Consider the following 20,781-nt stretch of genomic DNA (forward strand, 5'->3'; position numbering starts at 1 on the left):
AGTTTTTTTTTTATTCTGTACCCCCAGTACTTAGTCAGTCAGCAAGTCTATCTGGCACATACAAAGCAGTTAATAAATACTGAAAGAAAAAAATTTTCCCCTGAAGAAGAGATGAGAAAATAAATGCACCTGCTTCCCTTCATTGGAGAAAGAAAGAACCGTAACTGGGGATTCAATTGATCTGTTGCTCCGTGATGCAAAAAGGGGGAGCCAGAGAACCTGGGCTGATCATTTTGTGACAGGAGAAGGTGCTTATGCTAGGGAAGGGGGAAATAATTTGCTCAAGCGATTAAGAACCGGGTCCCCTAGCACCAGATCCCGCCTCCTCTCTTGCTCATCCTCCCTCGCTTCTCCCAGGAAGGAGCAGCCTCGTGGGAGGGCTTGTCAGGAGGATGTGCAGACCCCCGCCTCGATGCTGGGAGCTGCAGAGTTAATTTCTCCACATCGCATCCCTCTCCTGCTCCCCACATCCCAGAGAGGCCACCCAGGCGACCGGATGCAGAAGAGCATTTCCTGTTTCCAGCTCCCGCTGCCGATAACAGCATCAGCGGCTCTTGCTCAGGGGCTGATTTTGGCATCCACTTTATCTGCTCCCGGGGGCCCAGACTTAGGACTCCCTTCCTTCTGCCTCCTCACGCGCTACCCCCTTGCGGTAAGCAATGCCTCCTGAGCTGGGCAGAGGGAGATTAGGGCCGGCCCAGAAGCACCCGAGGCAGCTGGGGGCGAGGGGTGGAGAGCGGGCCGGAGGCGAGTCCTTGTGCAGGAGGACCACAAGGCAGCGGTGGGCGGGCCCTTCCCATCCTTTTTCCGAGGGGCCCTGACTGCCCGTCCCCTCTAAGCCCCTCATTGTTCAGGGATTTGCCTATGCTCACACAGCTCATTCATGCCAAGTGGAACCCAGGGCTCTGGACTCCCAGACCCCCAGCCTTGCTCCTTGTACCAAAGCATGCAGGAATAGATTCACTTAATAAATCCACAGGAAAGTGGGCCCGGATCAAAATGGCAGAGCTGGGAAGGGAGCTTAGAACAGAGGATCCAGAATGGCAGAGCTGGAGAGGGGCCTTAGAACAAATGATCCAGAAAAGCAGAGCTGGAAAGGGGACTTAGAACAAAGGATCCAGAGTGACATAGCTGGGGAGGGACCTCAGAATAAAGAATCCAGAAAAACAGAGCTGGGGAGGGAACTTAGAACAGAGGATCCAGAATAGCAGAGCTGGAGAGGGACCTTAGAACAAATGATCCAGAGTGGCATAGCTAAGGAAGGACCTTAGAACAAAGAATCCAGAAAAACAGAGCTGGGAAGGGAACTTAGAACAAAGGATCCAGAGTGACATAGCTGGGGAGGGACCTTAGAACAGAGGATCCAGAAAGGCAGGGCTGGGAAGGGGCCTTAGAACAAAAGATCCAGAGTGGCATAGCTAAGGAGGGACCTCAGAACAAAGGATCCAGAAAGGCAGGGCTGGGAAGGGGACTTAGAACAGAGGATCCAGAATAGCAGAGCTGGAGAGGGACCTTAGAACAAATGATCCAGAGTGGCATAGCTAAGGAAGGACCTTAGAACAAAGAATCCAGAAAAACAGAGCTGGGAAGGGAACTTAGAACAAAGGATCCAGAGTGACATAGCTGGGGAGGGACCTTAGAACAGAGGATCCAGAAAGGCAGGGCTGGGAAGGGGCCTTAGAACAAAAGATCCAGAAAGGCAGGGCTGGGAAGGGGACTTAGAACAAAGAACCCAGAGTGACAGAACTGGGGAGGGACCTTAGAACAGAGGATCCAGAATGGCAGAGCTGGGAAGAGACATTAGAACAAAAGATCCAGAAAGGCAGAGCTGGGGAGGGAACTTAGAACAGAGGATCCAGAATAGCAGAGTTGGGAAGGGGCCTTAGAACAAAGGATCTAGAATGACAGAGCTAAGGAGGGACCTTAGAACAAAAAACCTAGAATGGAAGAGCTAAGGAGAGACCTTAGAACAAAGAACCAGAGTGACAGAGCTGGAGAAGGACCTTAGAACAAAGGATCCAGAACGACAGAACTGGGGAGGGACCTTAGAACAAAAGATCCAGAAAGGCAGAGCTGGGGAGGGAACTCAGAACAGAGGATCCAGAATAGCAGAGTTGGGAAGGGGCCTTAGAACAGAGGATCTAGAATGACAGAGTAAGGAGGGACCTTAGAACAAAGGATCTAGAATGGAAGAGCTAAGGAGAGACTTTAGAACAAAGAACCAGAATGACAGAGCTGGAGAAGGACCTTAGAACAAAGGATCCAGAATGACAGAACTGGGGAGGGACCTTAGAACAGAGGATCCAGAAAGTCAGGGCTGGGAATGGATCTTAGAACAAAGGATCCAGATTAGCGGAGCTAAGGAGGGGCCTTAGAACAGAGGATCCAGAAAGACAGAACTGGGAAGGGAACTTAGAACAGAGGATCCAGAATGGCAGAGCTGGGGAGGGACCTTAGAACAAAAGATCCAGAATGACAGAACTGGGGAGGAACCTTAGAACAAAGAACCCAGAATGACAGAACTGGGGAGGGACCTTAGAACAGAGGATCCAGAATGGCAGAGCTAAGGAGGGACCTTAGAACAAAGGACCTAGAATGGAAGAGCTAAGGAGAGACCTTAGAACAAAGAACCCAGAGTGACAGAGCTGAGGAGGGAACTTAGAACAGAGGATCCAGACTAGCAGAGTTGGGAAGGGGCCTTAGAACAAAGGATCCAGAAAGGCAGGGCTGGGAATGGACCTTGGAACAAAGGACCCAGAATAGCAGATCTGGGGAGAGACCTTGGAACAAAGGCTCCAGAATGGCAAGAGTAAAAAAAAAAAAAGTCAGAACTGGGAGGAGGAACTTTAGAACCCAGAACCCAGAATGTAAGAGCTAGAAGAGAGACCTTAGAGCACAGAAGCTAGGACTTTAGAACACAGAACCTAGAATATCACAGTTGAGGAGGGATCCTAGAACAAAGAATGCAGAATGTCAGTGAGGGACCATAGAATATCAAAGCCAAGTGGAACTTTACAAAATGAAATGTTAGAACTAGGAAAAAACTTCAGGGCATAGAATAAGAGTTGGAAGAGACATTAGAACAGGGATTCTATAGATCCTATAAAGAGTTGTTCTGGAGTCTATATACATGATTAGGAAAAAAAAAACTACATCTTAATTTTAACTGAAATCTAGTGTTGTTTTAAAAGTATGATTGTTAGAAGAAGTCCATAGACATGAACAGACTGCTAAAATAATCTGACACCCAAAAAATCAAATAAAAAGCTTAAAAACGGAATCCTTACAACATAGACATAGAATGTCCAAAGTGGAAAAGACTTTGTAATATATTGATGACCAGAACGGGAAGGAAACTCAAAAATCATTGAAGGTTCAACCCCCTCATTTTACAATTAGAAAACTTGAGGCTCAAAAAGAAGCGATTTGCTCAGGGCTGTAGAGCTCACAAGCATCAGAACTAGGATTTCAACCCAAATTGTCTGACAGGGCCATTAGGTGGCGCTGCAATGGATAAAGCACTGGGCCTGGAGTTCAAATTTGACCTCAGATACTTACTAGTTGTGTGACCCCTGGGCAGGTCACTTCCACCCTATTTGCCTCAGTTTCCTCATCTGTAAAATGAGCTGGAGAAGGAAATGGCAAACCATTTCTCTGCCAAGAAAACTCCAAATGAGGTCATGGAGAATTAGACATGGCCGAACAAAAACCATGGAACATTCTCTTTACAAAACCACGTGGTTTCTCTCTCAAAAGCACGGGGCTCTTACAGTTCTGGATTAGGATGCCTGGGTACAACTCTCACTAATTAGCATAACCTCGAGGAAGTCATTTTAAGTTTTCTATGCCTCAGTCTCCCCATCTGTAAAATGGGAACTATTTTGCTCTACGTACATGTTGCCATTCACATCCTCCTTATAGACCATTCCTTTCTTCTGTCTCTATGTCAACCTTTGTTCTCTCTTCTTTCCTGACTCCCCTATTCTCCCTTGCTCTCTCCCTTGACCCTGATTCATTCACTCCTGTCTTTTTTCTCTCCCCTTCCCTAGATACTGGGCCCGCTTTCCCTGACGATGCTAAAATCGGAGGATGTAACCGTGCACCTCTCGGAGGAGGAATGGCCACAGCAGATCGCAATTTAAAGAGACTTCCACAGGGATGTTATGCAGGAGCATTAGTAAATCCTTCTGTGTTTGGGTGAGGTGGCGTCTTGCTTAGTAACGGAACTTAACTTTACCAATGGCTAACATAATCTGGGGGCAGATAAGAACTTTGGTATCCCTTTCTCCAGCCCAATCTACACTTTCTTCCCCAAGAACACACTCAAAGAGCAAAGAGAGCCCAGGGATGAGGCTGGTCTCTACTGGGTCTGTACCTTCTTCCCCATCAGATAATTTCCTATAGATGAACCTTTCTTTTCCCCTAAAAAGGAAATTTCTGAAATAGTCTATAAAAGGAGCAGCTAGGTGGTGCAGTGAATAGAGCACCAGCCCTGAAGTCAGGAGGACCTGAGTTCAAATCTGCACTCAGACACTTAACACTTCCTGGCTGTGTGACCCTAGGCAAGTCACTTAACCCCAATTGTCTCAGAAAAAAAAAAAATTACTCAATGAAAAAAACTTCTGTAAAATTGGGTATAAGAAGCTGTTCTGTTTTGCTCCAGATGTCTGAAAGCATTAAGGAAGAAAAAATTGTGGGGTTGGGAGGAGGGATCCTAGGAAGCCCCTTTAAGCAGAGAGTGCCAAATAACATAAAATTGTAGCAGCTGTAAAGATGAATTAATGAGTCATTTAACAACTGTAAAATTGTGTGTGGATGTGTGTTTTAACTTTGTTTGTGGTCACTGGTTATCATCCCCACTATAAGAAACCCTAACAGACCAGAGAGAATGAGACCTAGCATAGATGGTCTTCCCCCCCAACCCTGTGCCTCCCTTTGCCCTCCCTCCAATAATTTCTGTCCCGGCTGCAAAGAAGAAAGATCAAAGTTAAAGAACCAATTTAGAAGTCTAATCAAGGAGTAGATAGATGACTTTTATGGATAGATAATTAGAAATAACAACAGAAGACAGATGCCTTTGGATTGAGGGGAACGATAAGGCAAAAAAAGTTTTGAAGGCTGGAACAGAACAAGCTGAAGAGGCAAATTTTGAAATGAAATGTTGCCAGAATGTGTTTAGAGCCTGGAACCATGGCTAGAACTTCAAGGAGAAGCTTATTTATCTGACCAAGCATCTGATCATGAGAAATGATTTTGGTTGATTTCAAAGGCAGCTAACTTTAGCTAGCTTAGCTAAGCTTACTGCTTAGCTTTGGAAAGCAAACCCAGGAGTAGGATAAATTAAGTAAAGAAGAAAAAAAATTTTTAAAAGATTGAATTAAAGAATTAAAAAAAATTTTTAAATTAAAAAAGAATTTAAAAAATGAAAGAATTAAAAAAGAATTAAAGTTGTGATTAAAGAGAAGGTATCTATGATTTCATATTTAATTTCTTTAAATGTTCTTTCATCTCATACTTGATTCATAAGTGTAGGTAATTAGCATTTAATTGATAGTCACATTTTTATTCTCACAAAGTTAATATGTATTTCTCTAGAAAAAGCCAAATCCAATGGTTTCATCCAGTATGTTCTCTCACATTCTTCTTAAATATAAAAGCTTATTGTAAATGGGGATTATTTTGGTTTTTGTTCTTGTATCCCCAGTATCCGGCAATATGCCTGGCCTATAGTATTGATAGGTGTTTAATAGATTTTTGTTGATTGATTAAATGATGCTTGGGAAAGAAACTAGGAGACTCGTTGTCTACCTGATTACCATTATTAGAATTAAAGGAATAGTTCCTTGGAAAAAATGACCAGTCTCTAAGGTAAGAATTTTAAACCTCAGAACAATGAACTTCTTTTTTTTTTTAATTTCTTAAATTTATTTATTTTTTAATGCAAATTTTTGAATCATGTTGGGAGAGAAAAATTGGAGCAAAAAGGAAAAACCACTGAAGAGGGGAAAAAAACAGAAAAAAAAAAGAAATGAACATGGCATGTTGATTTACATTCAATCTTCCATAGTTCTTTTTTTGGATACAGATGGCATTTTCTATCCAAAGTATTGAGATTGCTTTGGATCACTAAACCACTGAGAAGAACCAAGTCTTTCTTTCTTTCTTTCTTTCTTTTTTTTCCAAATTTTACCCTTTACTCTTTATTTTTTTTATTATAGCTTTTTATTTAGAACTTATATGCATGGGTAATTTTACAGCACTGACAATTGCCAAATCTTTTGTTCCAAATTTTCCCCTCCTTCCCCCCATCCCCTCCCCCAGATGGCAGATTGACCAATGAATGTTAAATATGTTAAAGTATAAATTAAATACAAAATAAGTCTACATGTCCAAACAATTATTTTGTTGTACAAAAAGAATTGGACTCTGAAATAGTGTACAATTAGCCTGTGAAAGAAATAAAAATGCAAGTGGACAAAAATAGAAGGATTGGGAATTCTATGTAATGGTTCTTAGTCATCTCCCAGAGTTCTTTCGCTGGGCGTAGCTGGAAGAACCAAGTCTTTCATAATTGATCATCACACATCAATGAACTTGTTTCCTGGAAAATATTTTGATAACTGTATTTCAATATAATTGATTTTGTTTGTAATATTACATGTCCTAATTGACACATTTTAACTTGTCTCCAGTTTCTTCCCACTCTAAGCCATTCTCCAAAAGTAATTTTCTGAAAGCACAGATATGACTATGTTAGTTCTTCAATAAACTCCAGTGGTTTCCTGTCACCTCCAGGATCACATTCAAAATTGTTTCTCCATCATACAAAACCCCAAACCTCACTCTTGCCCCCCACCCACCATCTTTCCAGGCTTCTTACACATTATATGCCTCAACAATTCTCTTTGATCAAATGACCCTGGTCTCCTCACTATTTCAGGAACAAGACATTCCAACTCTGGGCCCCAGGCATTTTTTTCTGGCTGTTATCCCCCTTGCCTGGAATGCTTCTCATCTCCCCCTCCTGCTTTCCCCGCCTTCCATCGAGATCCAGTTAAACTCTCACCTTCTACAAGAAATCTTTTCCAACTCCTTTTAGTTCTAGTGCCTTCTCTCCATTAATTATTTCCTCTTTATTCTATAAATAGTGTGTTTATATATATTTGTTTGCTTGTTGTATCTCTCATTAGATTAAACCCTTTGAGGGCAGAGAGTGACTTTTGCCTTTTTTTTTTTTTTTTTTTTGCATCCTCAGCATTTATCAAGGTACTTGGCACATTGCAGTTGCATAATAAATGTTTACTGGATGACTGCCTGAGGGTTCTTAGCTCTTGGTTTATTGCCAAAAGGGTCCATGACACATAAAAAAGATTAAGAACCTTAAGATCTAGGAAGATATATCTGACAAAGACAATTTATTCTTGTGATAGCAAAGAACCACCCTTCTAAACAAAGATTTTTTTTTTAATTTAGAAAGAAAAAAAGAGAAAATTCAGCAAAATCACCAAATACTGATACAAACACATCCCAGGCAATATTCCACATCTGGACTATCTTCCCTCTATAAAACTAATTAAGAGAAGATCTCTTCTCATATCTCTTCTTTGGGGTCAAGATTGTTCCTTATAATGTCCTAACATTGATTTTCAACCAAAATTTGATCTTCAATTAAAAATTCAAATGATATTTTTCAATGTTCATTGCCATTTAAAATTTCAAAGGAATTTAAAAATATACATTATCGTAACAAACTCAAATAACGTTTAAATATTCACTTAAATATAAAAATTCAAATTAATTTTCCAGTATTCATTCAAATTTTTTTATAGTGGTTCTTTACATTTCCATTACTGTAGTCGTTGTGTATATCGTTTTCCTTCGTCTGATCGTTTTGCATCATTTCATGGTAGTCTTTCTATGATTTCCTGTATTCCTCACATTCATCATTTCTTATTCCATGATATTCCATGATATTCATGTATCACAATTGGTTTAGCTATTCCACAATCAATGAGCATCTACTTTGTTCCCAATACTTTGCTCCCACAAAAAAAAGTGTTGCTAAGAATATTTTGGTTTATACAGTACCTTTGTTTTTGTCATTGATCTCCTTGGAGTATTTACCTAGCAATGGAATCCCTGGGCCAAAGAGTATGGACATTTTAGCCACTTTATTTACATAATTCCATATTGCTTTCCAACTATTATTTCTAATAGTTTATTCCTTCCATTTGTAGATATCTCTCCCCAAGTCAGACTTCATCACTCAGATGGAGAAAGGTGAAAAAACATGGAATTGGGAAGGTGCCAAAAAAACAAAAGCTCCCAAGGGACTCCCCAGCTGGAACAGAACTTGGGAGACCAGGTGAGTCCTAGTAAATCCCCGAGTATTCCCTTCTGAGTCTCGCTTCCACCTATTGTCAAACACTATTAGCTCAGATTCTAAGTGGCCTAGACCAACTATTACAAAGAACCTTCCATTCACAAACTTTCCCATTAAATTCAGGCAAAATTAGTTTTTTTTTTTTCACCTAAAGAGGATGCATAATTTGGATCTACAATAGGATTAGGAGGAAGCAGGAGGGTAATCTATTCTACAGTATTTAATTCTCAGTAACACATTTTAGAAAGGATGCTGAGAAATGAAAACTTTCTGAGGTGGGCAGTTAGGAAGGTGTTAGCCATTGGTAAAGTTAAGTTCCATTACTAACCCGACCCAAAGACTATTTCTTTGTCTCTATCTCTCTGTCTCTGTCTCTCTCTACACACACACAGAGTTGTCTGTGTATTCTCTGCTTTGTAAGCATTATTTAAAGCTCCTCCATTCATCTCATTTCTACTGAGCATGGACATCACCCAAGATCTTGTAGTCTCCCTTCTCTTTTTACTCTATATTATTTGGGTACATGATCTTGTTAGCTCCCATAGGTGTAATTATCATCTCTATGCAGATGATCTTAGCCTATACATTTAGCCTTTGTCTTTCTGCTGAACTATCGCCATACAGCTCCAATTGCCTCAGACATCTTGAATTGGATATCCTATAATCATCTCAAACTAAACAAGTGCAAAATAGAATTATTCCCTTTCCTTCAAACCTTCCCTATTTCTTAATTCTTACGAATATCGAGTGTCAGTATCTTCCTATTTATTGAGGTTTGCATCTTTAACATGTTTTACCCCACATACAATGCCAAACTAATCCTTTCTACCTTCACAACATCTCTCTCCTACACATCCTCTTCTGTCCCTTCACATAGCTAATTCAGAACCTCATCATTCCTCAACTAGGCTACTGCAGTTGTCTCCTGATCTCTTGTTCTCCCTGCTATGTCCTTCCCACTATAATCTATCCTCTATTCATCTGTGAAAGTGATTTTTCTCTTTTTCTCCAATATTTTATTTTTCCAAATACATGTGAAGATAGTTTTCCAACATTTACTTTTGTAAAACTTTGTGTTCTCTATTTTTCTCCCTCCTTTCCTTATCTCCCCCCTCTCTCTAAGATAGCAAGCAATCTGATAACAGATTAAATATATGCAGTCCTTTTAAAAGTATTTCCATATTTGTCATGTTGTACAAGAAAAATCAGAACAAAGAAAAAAATAAACAAAAACATGAAAATATTGTGCTTTAGCCCACATTCAGTCTGCACAGTTCTCTCTCTAGATGTGATTGGCATTTTTCATCCCAAGTTTATTGGAATTGCCTTGAATTATTACATTGTTGAGAAGATCCAAGTCAATTATAGTTTGATGATGATTATCACATAATCTTGTTGTGGCTGAATTTTTGCTTGGCTCTGCTTACTTCACTCAACATCAGTTCATGTAATTCTTTCTAGGATTTTCTGAAATCAGCCTGCTCATTTCTCAGAGAGGAATAATTTTCTATTACCTTCATATATTTTAATTTATTCAGCTACTCAATTGGGCATCCACTCAATTTCTAGTTGTCAAGGTGATTTTTCTAAACATAAAATATAATCACATCATCTCCCTAATCAATGAGCAGCAGTGGTTCCATATCATCTCTAGAATCAAATATAAACTTATGTCTTTGACATTTAAAACTCTTTATTAGTTGCTCAATGCTGGTTTCTTTGAGATGATAGTCTCGTCTAGCCCTGGGCCCAAGACCTATTTGGTCCTAATATATCTCTCCATTTAATAAACTATTAAATTGGTCTCTTAAAAAAAAACTCTTTATTAGTTGACTCATTCCTACCTTTTCAATATCCTCCCCATACATTTTATGATCTAGTTACATTCATCTACTGGGAGTTCCTCAAACATGACATTCAATCTCCAAGTCTTTGCACTAGTATCCCGTAAATTTGGAATACTTTCCCTCATCATCTCTGCCTCTCAGTTTCCCTGACATAGCTTTACTTTGTGCAGGAAGCCTTTCTAGGTCCTCCCAGATGCTTATACTTTCTCTTTTCAGATTGCCTTCATTAATTATATATGTATCTATATATCTTGTATGTACGTGTTGTCTCCTTTGTTAGAATGTACTGTCTTTGAGGATTTTTATTAAGCACCTACTATATGCCAGACATTATGGAAGAGGCAAAAGACAATCCCCACCCTCAAGGACTCACAATGCAATAGGAGCCAAATGTACATTTCTGTATAATCAATAAGAAATTAGTCATGGGCTCTAGTTAGAGAATCATAAGAGACATCTTATCAAAGGTCATAGCTGTGTGACTTTGGTTTCCTCATTTATAAAAAGAGGAGTTTGAACTCGATGACCTCCAGATTTACATCTCTGATTATATGTTTTTCACAACCTTTCAAGATCTAGATCGTTGATTAAATGTTAGTGATCTTTCCCATTCTTTCCAGATCTAAATCTCTGATTATACGTTATTGGTCTTCTATGCCCTTTCCAGGTCTAGATCTTCGATTAGGTTATCATTTTCACACCTTTTCCAATTCTAAATTTCTGATTATATGTCATCGGTCTTTCATGCCCTTTTCAGGTCTAGATATCTGATTATATGTTATTGGGCTTTCAAACAATTTCTGACTCTAATAATCATCAGTTCTATCATCAATCCCCTAAATGCTTATGATGTTAAAAAAAAAAAAGATGCAATTAAGGTGATACATACAAACATACAACTGACAGTCCCTGCCCCCCTGTAGGTTTATTAGCTAAGAAATATAAATTTGTTATGGGTACAACACACAAACAGCAGAACACAAACATGAAAGTAAGAAAGAATACAGTGTTGAAGCATTTACGTCATAGACCACCCATGATTGAATGTCTGTTTGAGGTAAGCAATAGGGATAATTCATCCTTGGATAGAGACCAGAAAAAAGGTTCAGGATATAAAAGAATAAAAGCCATCTCTTGGTAGATAATATGGTCAAAGGCTATGAGCAGGTAACTTTCAAGGAGAAAATTCAAGTTATCAACAACTACTAAAAATTACTAAGAGAAATAAACATCAAAGCAACAGCTCATACCCATCAGATTGTCAAAATTGATAAAAGAAGAAAAACAGCCATTATTGGAGAGACAAAATTACTGTCAAGACAATAAAATTAATTAAGCTTGTAATATATGTCAGGCCCTGTGCTAAATGCTGAGGATCCCAAAACAAAACAAAATAAAACAAAAAGGCAAAAAGCCAGTTCTTTCCTCAAGGAACCCATAATATAATGGAGAATATATACAGGATAATTTGTAGATAATCACAGAGAGAAAACACCAGAATTAAGGGATAATTAAGAAAAATGTCTTGCAAAAGGCAAGATTTTAAGGAATCCCAGGAAGATGTAAAGAAAGAGAGAGGAAGAATTCCAGGCACAAATGGAACTATGAGTGCAACTATATCCCCAAAACCACTAATCTGTCTGTACCCTTTAGTCTAGTAATAGTGCTGCTAACTACGTACCCCAAAGATGTTGATGACAGAAATGTCTAAGAATATTAATTATGTAGGGAAAAAAAACTAAATAAAAAGAATATTCATCACAGCACTGTTCATTGTAATAGAAAACTGGAAACAAAATAGGTGTCCACCAACTGAGCAAATTATGGGGTAAACACAATGGGTTTTAATATGCCATAGAAAATGATAGATATGATGGATTCAGAGAAATTTGGAAAGCTATGCTTAAATTGATGCTGAGTGAAATTGAACCAGGAGAATAATGTATGTGATGATCATAAAAATGATATTGGGAAAAACAATTTTGAAAGCAATCAAGACTCTGCCCTCCAAAAGTAATCAGTCATGAATGTAAAAGACTAAAGAGGAAATATATCAAACATCTTTGAACAAAGAATTGGTGGAGTAGTGGTACAGAAGGAGTTATTCTCTGACGTGGCCTTTGTGTTGATTTGGTTTTATTTGACTCTATCTATTTATTATAAGAAAGAATTCTACTGCGGTAAGGAGTTGGGGAAGGGAGAGTTATATGTTAGTTATATGTTATATGTTAGTGTGTAGAGATAAACACTGGGAGAGCCTTGATTTTTTTTAAATTAGTTAAAAATCTTTTAAGTGTCCTTGAGAGTTTCAGGTCTAGACTGAGCAAGTCTAAGGAAACTAGAAACTCTCTTCTGACCATATGATTATATGTTTGTAGCTACAAAGGAGTTTATAAACCATTAAATTGAACTTCCTCCATTTTCAGATGAGGAAATTGAGGTTCAATGAAATTAAGGGACTTTCCCAAGGGTTCGTTATAGATATATTAAGAAAGGATAGATGACCACTCAGATATGCTGAATTCTTCCTGGTATAGAGTATTATTTCAAGAAAAAGAACTTGGCTTTTAAAATTCTTATAATTATTTAAAATTCTCATAATTACTTTACATATCAGTAGTAAAAAGTAGAGCTGAAATTAAACTCAAATCCTCAAACAGTAAATATATCATTTTTCCAGGCACTCATACTGATCAGTCTGGGAAGGTTCTATCCTTTACCACGTCTGAAAAGGAGATGGGATTTGATATTTCTCTCTTTTTAAATTGTCTCTAGCATTTACTTGGTGGCATTCATGAGTTTACCTATCTCAATTTATTCATCTCTTTATTCCAGCTGAAGACTGGAGAAAAATGAGAATGGTTATGAGCTGAAAGGTCTGGAGTGTGAGTACTCTCAAGGGATGTGCACAGGAAGATCCCAAGAGGAGAAGAAACTTCCTGGATTAATGGAAAGACCCATGTGAGTCAGTGCACTTCAGAAAAGCAGCAGGGCAAAAAGCAGCAGTTAGGAAACAGGCAGAACAAATTCATCCCCAAGATAAGGGATCTGGGGAACCTCATTGTAAGTGACCCTAAAACTAGATCAAGTTTTGAGAAAACCTCTGTCTTTAGTGAATATGGGAAATCTTCAGTCAGCATTCCAATCCTAAAAAAAAAGTATCCCAAAATCCCTTCAGGGGAGAATGCTACAAGGGTGTGGATTGTGGTACAGTTAACATCTCCTGGCAGGGAGGAAGGAAAACTCCCAAAGTCCTATAAAAAGCCCTGAGAGTGGGAGAATCTTTAGTGAGAACTCCAAAGTTGAAACATACAAAAGGGGCAAGAAATCCTACTTTCTATCTTCCACTGAGTGTGGAGATCGGTTCAGTGTGAAGCAGTTCCTCCTTACCCACCAAAGAATCCACATGGGAGAGATACCTTATAAAGATCTCCAGTGTGGGAAAAGCTTTACTCATCATACTACCCATTAAATGTCAAAGAACCCACACTGGAGCAAAACCATATATACAGTCAGATCTGCTAGAACTCTTGTTTTGAAAATGGGAGTTTGTACCAATACGATTGAAATATTAGGCGGCAATTTGAGCATAATACTAATCTGAACTTGCTCATGCTCAATTTGATCCATGAAAAAATAAAAAGGCAGAATGCAGAAAACTGTATCCAGCTGAACTGAACCGTGGAGGAACAAAACACACACATCTTATCACCTTCTTCAGTTCACTGTGTGTTAACCTATAAGGTTGTGTTTTGCTGTGTTTTTTTTTTCTTTATTTGTGAACTTTTCTCTCCCTATATATATATAAAAAAAACACTCATTCTACATCCCAATCATGTCTAAGTCTAAGCGTCCTGACTCAAACCCATCAGGCCATGGATGCAAAAGAAAAACTTTCAGTATTGAGGAGAAGCTTGAAATAATAAAGCGTTTTGAAAGAAATGAGAGAACATGTGATATCGCCAGAGCAACGGGCATAAAGGAGTCCACGTTGAGGGCCATCAGGGACAACGCTGTGAAAATCAAAGAGACCTCTATGACCGGGATAACCACGATTTCTTCCAAGTCGGTGAGAATCAGGCCTAAAGAAATAGCCGAGATGGAAAGATTGCTGAGCATATGGATCGAAGGGAAGAAATCCAAAACCACCTTTCTCACGGTCAAAGGGAAAGCGCTCTCCATATACGCGGACCTTAAGCGGAAGTCACCCAATCCTGCGGAAGTGGCCCCTTTTAGGGCCAGCTGTGGCTGGTTCAGCGGCTTCAAGCATCGCTACAATTTCCATAATCTTCAGTTCTCTAGCGAAAGCTCCAGCGCGGAGCACAAAGCCGCCCGAGAATTCCCAGCGGTGGTCCAGAAATTAATTAAAGAAGAAGGCTACACGTTGGATCAGATTTTCAATTTCGACGAGACGATTATCTATTATAAACGCATGCCTGGAAATTACCACATCCCGAGGGGGGGGAAATCCCCCCTTGGACATAAGGCTTCGAAAGATCGCTTAACTGTGATGTTCGGAGCCAACGCCAGTGGAGACTTGAAGCTCAAACCGGTGGTAGTTTATCGCTCGGACAACCCGCCGGCCTTAAAAGGCATCGTGAAAGCCAGCCTCGGGGTCCATTACAGATACAGCAAAAAAGGATGGATGACCGCTCAGATCTGCATCGATATTTTTGCTGAATTCTTCCCCGTTATAGAGTATTATTGCAAGAAAAAGAACCTGGCGTTTAAAATTCTCATTATCATCGACAACGCGCCGAGCCATCCTCCGACGATAGCCGAACTCAACCCCAAAGTCAAATTTGTCTTTTTGCCTCAAGAGACCACCCCTCTGATCCAGCCCTTTGGTCAGGGGGTGATGGCCCTGTTTAAGGCCTACTATCTAAAGAGAACCCTGAAGATGTTAATTGCGGCAACCGGAGGTGAGAATGCGGAAACCGCCCTCGAATTTTGGAAGAGATGTAACATCAAAATGGCCATCGACATCATCGTGGAAGCCTGGAACGATGTCACCAAAGAGTGTCTGCATCGAGCGTGGAAGAAGATGCTCCCTAACCTGATTCATGATTTTGAAGAATTTGAACCTTTGGATCAATTAAAACAAATCAAAACCAGTTGCCTTGAGCTGGCGAAACAGGTGGGGTTTGAGGACGTCGAAGACGAAGACATTGATAAGCTGCTGGAGCTTCACTCGAACGATCTAACTACGGAAGACTTACAACAACTTGCTGATGGCCAAGCGGAAGCAGAAGACGAGGAAGATGAGGAAGATGATGACGATGAGGATGATAACGAAATCCAGAAGGTGACTCCACGACAGCTCGACACCTCACAATTATCGGGTGTCTTGAGCGTTATTGAAAAACAGTTGCAGTGGCTCGAAGACAATGATTACAACGCTGAAAGGAGCAGGATAGTCGTGCACGGCATCCGCACCAACCTGGAACCGTACAGGCAGCTTCTGTATGAAAGGAGAAGGTTGGCAAAGCAGCAGAAACTCGATATCTATTTTAAGGTGGTACGGAAGAGACGCCTAGAGGACCTCGAGCCGCATCCATCCACATCTGGTATTCCAACTTCGGGATCAGTCTCCCCTTCTGCTGCTTCACAGTAAGCTGCAACTGCTGGAAAGCCCACTTCTGTGAGAAAACTTCAAATCTTTGTCAATGAGAGTGCATTTCTTCTGACACAGAACAGTGGGTCCCTATTAAAAAAAAAAAAAAACTAAGATAAAGGCTCAGCAGTGATCCAAGGATGTGGACCCCACTTTATCTATTGATATATTGCTTAACCACTTGACATATATAAAAACCATGCTGACATTTTAAATAAGTTCCTGTCCTTTTTATGTGTCACTGGTGAAGTTTTTAGGGTTGGAGCCCTATCCTCATTTTCCCCATGGCCCCGGGGCTTTTATTACACAAGATTATGTAGTCTTTAGGAATACACACGTATTGCATTATAGCAGCCCAGATCTGAGACATAAGCTTCATTCATTGGTCGATTTCATCAAATATCAGAGAAGATCCTTGGGAAGAAATCCTGTAAGTATCGTGTGATCAACCCCAACCTCGACTCCAACCTCCAAGACTTCAAAAGGCTAAGAAAACATAAATGTTCTGAATATAAGGGTGGCTCTGTCCGGAGAGGTGAAGTTGCTGTACACATCAAAGACAAGCCACTGAAAAAAGTCCATGGGTTGATTTCAACAGAAGGGTATGTGACTTAATGATTCTTGCCATTTCTAGTGGCGCTTGGATCCTTTCTGGCTCATGATTAAGAAGTTAGCTGTAAAATAAACATGAATCCAGTGATCCTACCTGTCCTGGGAAAAACATCTCTGCCACACCTATCCAACTTAAACAAACCAACCTACAGAGGCTCAGCATGGCCATGGTTCATGAACTGCTTTTACATCTTAGACCCACTTTCCAGAATCTCCCAACTTTCTGTGGTGCCTTGGAAGTCACAAAGACTGGAGTTCTTAAAAGGCAACCTTGAATTAAGTGGGTAATATTCTTGGATCAATGTCCTTTCAGAGCCCCTCTCCATGGACTCATGGAATATGAAGTATCAAAGCCAGGAACTGATCCTTCCACTATACTTGTCATTGGTCAGAACTTTATCGGAACATTGTATATAGTCGATGTACAGAAATATGTAGAGTGCCACATTTTTAAAATTAAAAAAAAAACAGAGAAGTTTAAGAGAGAAAAACAAAATGATAAGAAATGAAAAGTAAATTCTATATGGACAGGAGAGAGGATTTGAGATTATTCAACTGGAGGAAAAGAAAGCTAAGGAAAACATCCATTTTTAGACAAATGAAGGATGATGAGAGAACTGGAAGGGATCTTAGAAGTTTTATATGTCTGGAATGGATTCTTTCCCGATCTCTACTTCATAGGGTTCCCCTTTTCTTTTTAAGATTAGTTTGAAGTTTGAACTTGAAGTTAGGATGATCCAAGTTCACATCCAACCTCAGATGCTTACCAGCTATGTGATCACAGTAAATCATTCAATCTCTATCCTCCTCAGATTCCTCATCTGTAAAATCTGTAAAATAGAGATGATAGCAGCACCTGCTTCATAGGGGTGTCAGGATAAAACATTTGTAAAGTGCTTTGAAAATATTAAAGTACTATATAAATTCTAGTTTTTTCATCTTATGCATGAAGGTTTTCTTCCCCCACCCCAGCTGATAGTGCTTTCCCTCTCAAAACCCCTTGAACTTTACTTCTTTTCTTATAAAGATAAGTAATTTATACTTGTATTATTAATTTATATTTGTACTGTATATGTTTTGTATTTATCTATTTTCTCCCCTATTACAAGGAAAATACTTCAGATCAGGAGTTGTTTCATTCCTTAGAGTTGTGTTCCCAACACCTCACCCCATGCTGGACACACAGTAAGTGCTTAATAAATACTCATTGATTGATTCAGGTTGATTCTAGCCTTCTCATTTTATAGATTCTGTAACTGAGACCAAAGTTGCCTAGCTAGTAAGTATACAAGGCAGATTTAAATCTAAATCTTACCGGCTCTTCGGTCCACCAAGACACACTGCATCTATGGTGGCTATAACCCCAGGCCCTGCCCTTTGTCTCCATAGAGCTCTGGATAAGAGCAAATCGACTTTCATCAATCGGGGAACCGCTAAACAAGTCATGATGAGTGAATGTGATGGAATACTATTATGCTATGAGAAATGATGAGATTTTAGGAAATCTGGGAAGACCTGTGTGAACAGATACAAAGTAAAATGACTAGACCTAGGGAAAAAATTATACATTAATAATAATATTGTGAAGATAATGTTGAAAGACTTAGAAACTCTGATCGATACAATGACCCATCACAAATATATATATTTGGAGGCCAGGCACTGTGCCTCCAGATAGAGAACTGATGGTCTCAGAGTACAGATTTTTTTTTCTTTTTGGACATGGTTAATGTAGGAATTTGGTTTGTTTTACATATTTCTAATAGGTTTTTTTTTTGTCTTCTCAGTGGGTAAGAAAAGGGAAATGGAAATGAAAGAACTTGCAAATAAAAATAAAGATGAATTTTAAAAATAAAAAAAACACTTATAAAGGAACAAGTGGGCTTATGTTACATTGGGAGTCTTAGACATGAGGAAGCACTTTTGTCTATCATCACGACTAAACACTGGCACAGAAAAGAAAGTGGTTGGACTTCTTTGCTTCTTTCCTTCTATGGAAACTTTTAAAAATAAGCTAAACAGTCACCTTTTAACCGTTCTTCCTTTCTAAGAGGGCTACATTATAAGATCTTCTCAGATCCTTCAGGGTTCTTTAGTTAGAAAAAAAAATTGTAAAGATTAATTATTTTCATAGAATTAAAAACTATGATCAGTGCAAAGGCTAATCAAAATTGCAGAGGACTGATGATGACACATACTTTCCACTTCCAGAAAGAGAAATAAGGAACTCAAGATGGAGAACGAGACATATATTTTTGGATATAGACAATGAGAGAATTTGTATGCAGATTTGTTGCAATGGTTTTGATTTTTCCCACCTCTCTCTCCATCTCTCCCCACTCCAAATGGCAGAAAAGTATGTGGGAAGAAAAAAAATAATAATTTTTTGTAAATTGAAAAAAAAAAAGAACATAATTGCCAGACCCTCAAAGAGAAAGTATAAATGGCTTTCTGAAAAGATCATGACATCAAGAGAAAGGCTCACTCTTTCTCAGATTGAGGAAGGTGTGCTTAACATCTTCAGGTTAAAGAGAGTGGTGGTTAGCAGGATACTTAGAGCTGATAAGGATACTCTATTCAGCTTGGGTTGAGAAACACATCTGGGAGGGCTCCATGTTTACTGGACTCACTGTAGGAATTGTTTTTAAAAGGATGTAGATATGAAGGATGGTAGGATTGGAATCTGGGGCCTGGTGAACAGCTATCTGGAAGTTGATAAAGTGAAATTAGTGCAGAATAGTGGAAATAGCGATGGAGTCAGGACACTGGGTTCAAATTCCAGTTCTCATAATTATTAGTTGTATAATCTTAGACATGTTACTTCCCCTCTACAAATCTCTTTTTTCTTTACCTAAGAAATGAGAATGATACTTGCATTCTCTGTCTCATAGGGTTATTATGAGAAAGATGTTGTACTGACCTTAAAGCATTTAAAGAGAGAGTTGTCTTGTCAATCTTTTTAACCTACTACCATGATTTCTTTCTTTTTTTAATTTTTAAAATTTTAATATTTTATTTTATAATAACTTTATATTGACAGAATCCATGCCAGGGTAATTTCATGATTATCTTTCATAAATGGTTTTTCTCAGCTTGTCCTCATAAGTCTGGAGGGGGGGGGTCAGTCAGTATAGTTTAATAGATACCCCAAGGGAGGGAAAAAGAAAAAAGGAAAGGAATCAGGAGTGTTTCCTAGCCCCTTTAGGCTGATTCCTACAGATTATCAAACCATTGGATCCTATTTATCACTTTCCTGAGCTCTTTGAAATCAGCTTTCCCAATAACAGCCCGTGTCTAGCTTTTTTCTCTTCTCTCATGATGGAATTGTCCATTTCCCCCAAAGTTCCTGTCATTTCCACCCCAGGAATTATTTCCTCCTTATTGATTAGAACTAGATTGAGAATAACAGTGTTCTTTGGCACTTCCGCCATTTTTTATATAGACAACCAAATCTAGGCAAGTCAAGAATTTCTAAGCTCATTGGCTTGGCTTTCATCAGGAAGAAAGATCTAAAGACTATTTAGACAAGTCTTCCTACCATTATATCACACCTTCGTTCCAGGCTTCCGATCTGTTTGTCAAACTCTTCAGCTAATTCCTCCTTCTGTTCAAACATTCTGTAGTACATTCCTTTAACAAAATCATTTTTGTTTCTTCCCATGTTGATTTTCTCCCAAACATCCTCTGCTATCCTCTGGTTCTTGGATTTTCTTCACCTTTCATATTTTATGCTATTATTTCCCTGTCCTTTTTATCTTGTTTATTTCTTTGCGATATCTCCTTCCAGATATCCCACTTGAATCTCTTCCCAATAAGGCGCACTGATGCTCATGAGCAACTTTCCTTCCTTGCCTTGGGATCTCTCATTCACCCAGTTCTACCTACATGCATTTGTGGATTTCTACGTCAGCATACAAATGAATCAGGCAAACTATCTCATGTTATCATAGTATCTTGGATCTAGAGGTAGGAAAGCCCACAGGGGTCACCCAGTCTAACCCTCTCGTTTTACAGATAAGGAAATTGGAAGGTAGGGAAGAGGCATGATTTACAAGACAATTCAGGTATTGCTGGGACTCTTCTCAGTTATTGTCCCTCTGTGAATTAATGGCTCTCGTCTTCTACAGGTTTCCCTATGTTATACTCACTTGGATCTCTGGTACCAAGCTCGGGAGATATATGTGGCCAATTTTCTCCTTCCCTTCCCCGTTTCCATGAAGATTTCTCTTAATCAGATTAGAAAGTCTCCTGATAAGTATTTTGACAGACTGTTTCTTGATAGACTTAATTTTAGGTCTAACGCTTATTATTCCCAAATTTTAAAC

The 20,781-nt window shown here is 39.2% G+C and overlaps 1 protein-coding gene across 2 annotated transcripts; it reads left to right on the forward strand.

Moving 5' to 3' along the window:
- Positions 1-284: 284 nt before the first annotated feature.
- Positions 285-17,543, forward strand: LOC127541919 (tigger transposable element-derived protein 1-like). 2 transcript variants are annotated; one of them, XM_051967249.1, is made up of 4 exons: positions 285-652; positions 4,050-4,197; positions 8,238-8,365; positions 13,066-17,543. In XM_051967249.1, exon 4 carries the CDS (start codon positions 14,066-14,068, stop codon positions 15,842-15,844), a length of 1,779 nt encoding a protein of 592 aa, XP_051823209.1. In that variant the 5' UTR covers positions 285-652; positions 4,050-4,197; positions 8,238-8,365; positions 13,066-14,065; the 3' UTR covers positions 15,845-17,543. The 2 variants fall into 2 exon arrangements, with proteins under 2 accessions (XP_051823209.1, XP_051823210.1); XM_051967250.1 differs by lacking the exons at positions 285-652; positions 4,050-4,197 and having other exon boundaries at positions 5,446-8,365.
- The last annotated feature ends 3,238 nt before the right edge of the window (positions 17,544-20,781 follow it).

The sequence above is a fragment of the Antechinus flavipes genome, chromosome 6, assembly GCF_016432865.1.
Source record: "Antechinus flavipes isolate AdamAnt ecotype Samford, QLD, Australia chromosome 6, AdamAnt_v2, whole genome shotgun sequence".
NCBI classification, from domain to species: domain Eukaryota; kingdom Metazoa; phylum Chordata; class Mammalia; order Dasyuromorphia; family Dasyuridae; genus Antechinus; species Antechinus flavipes.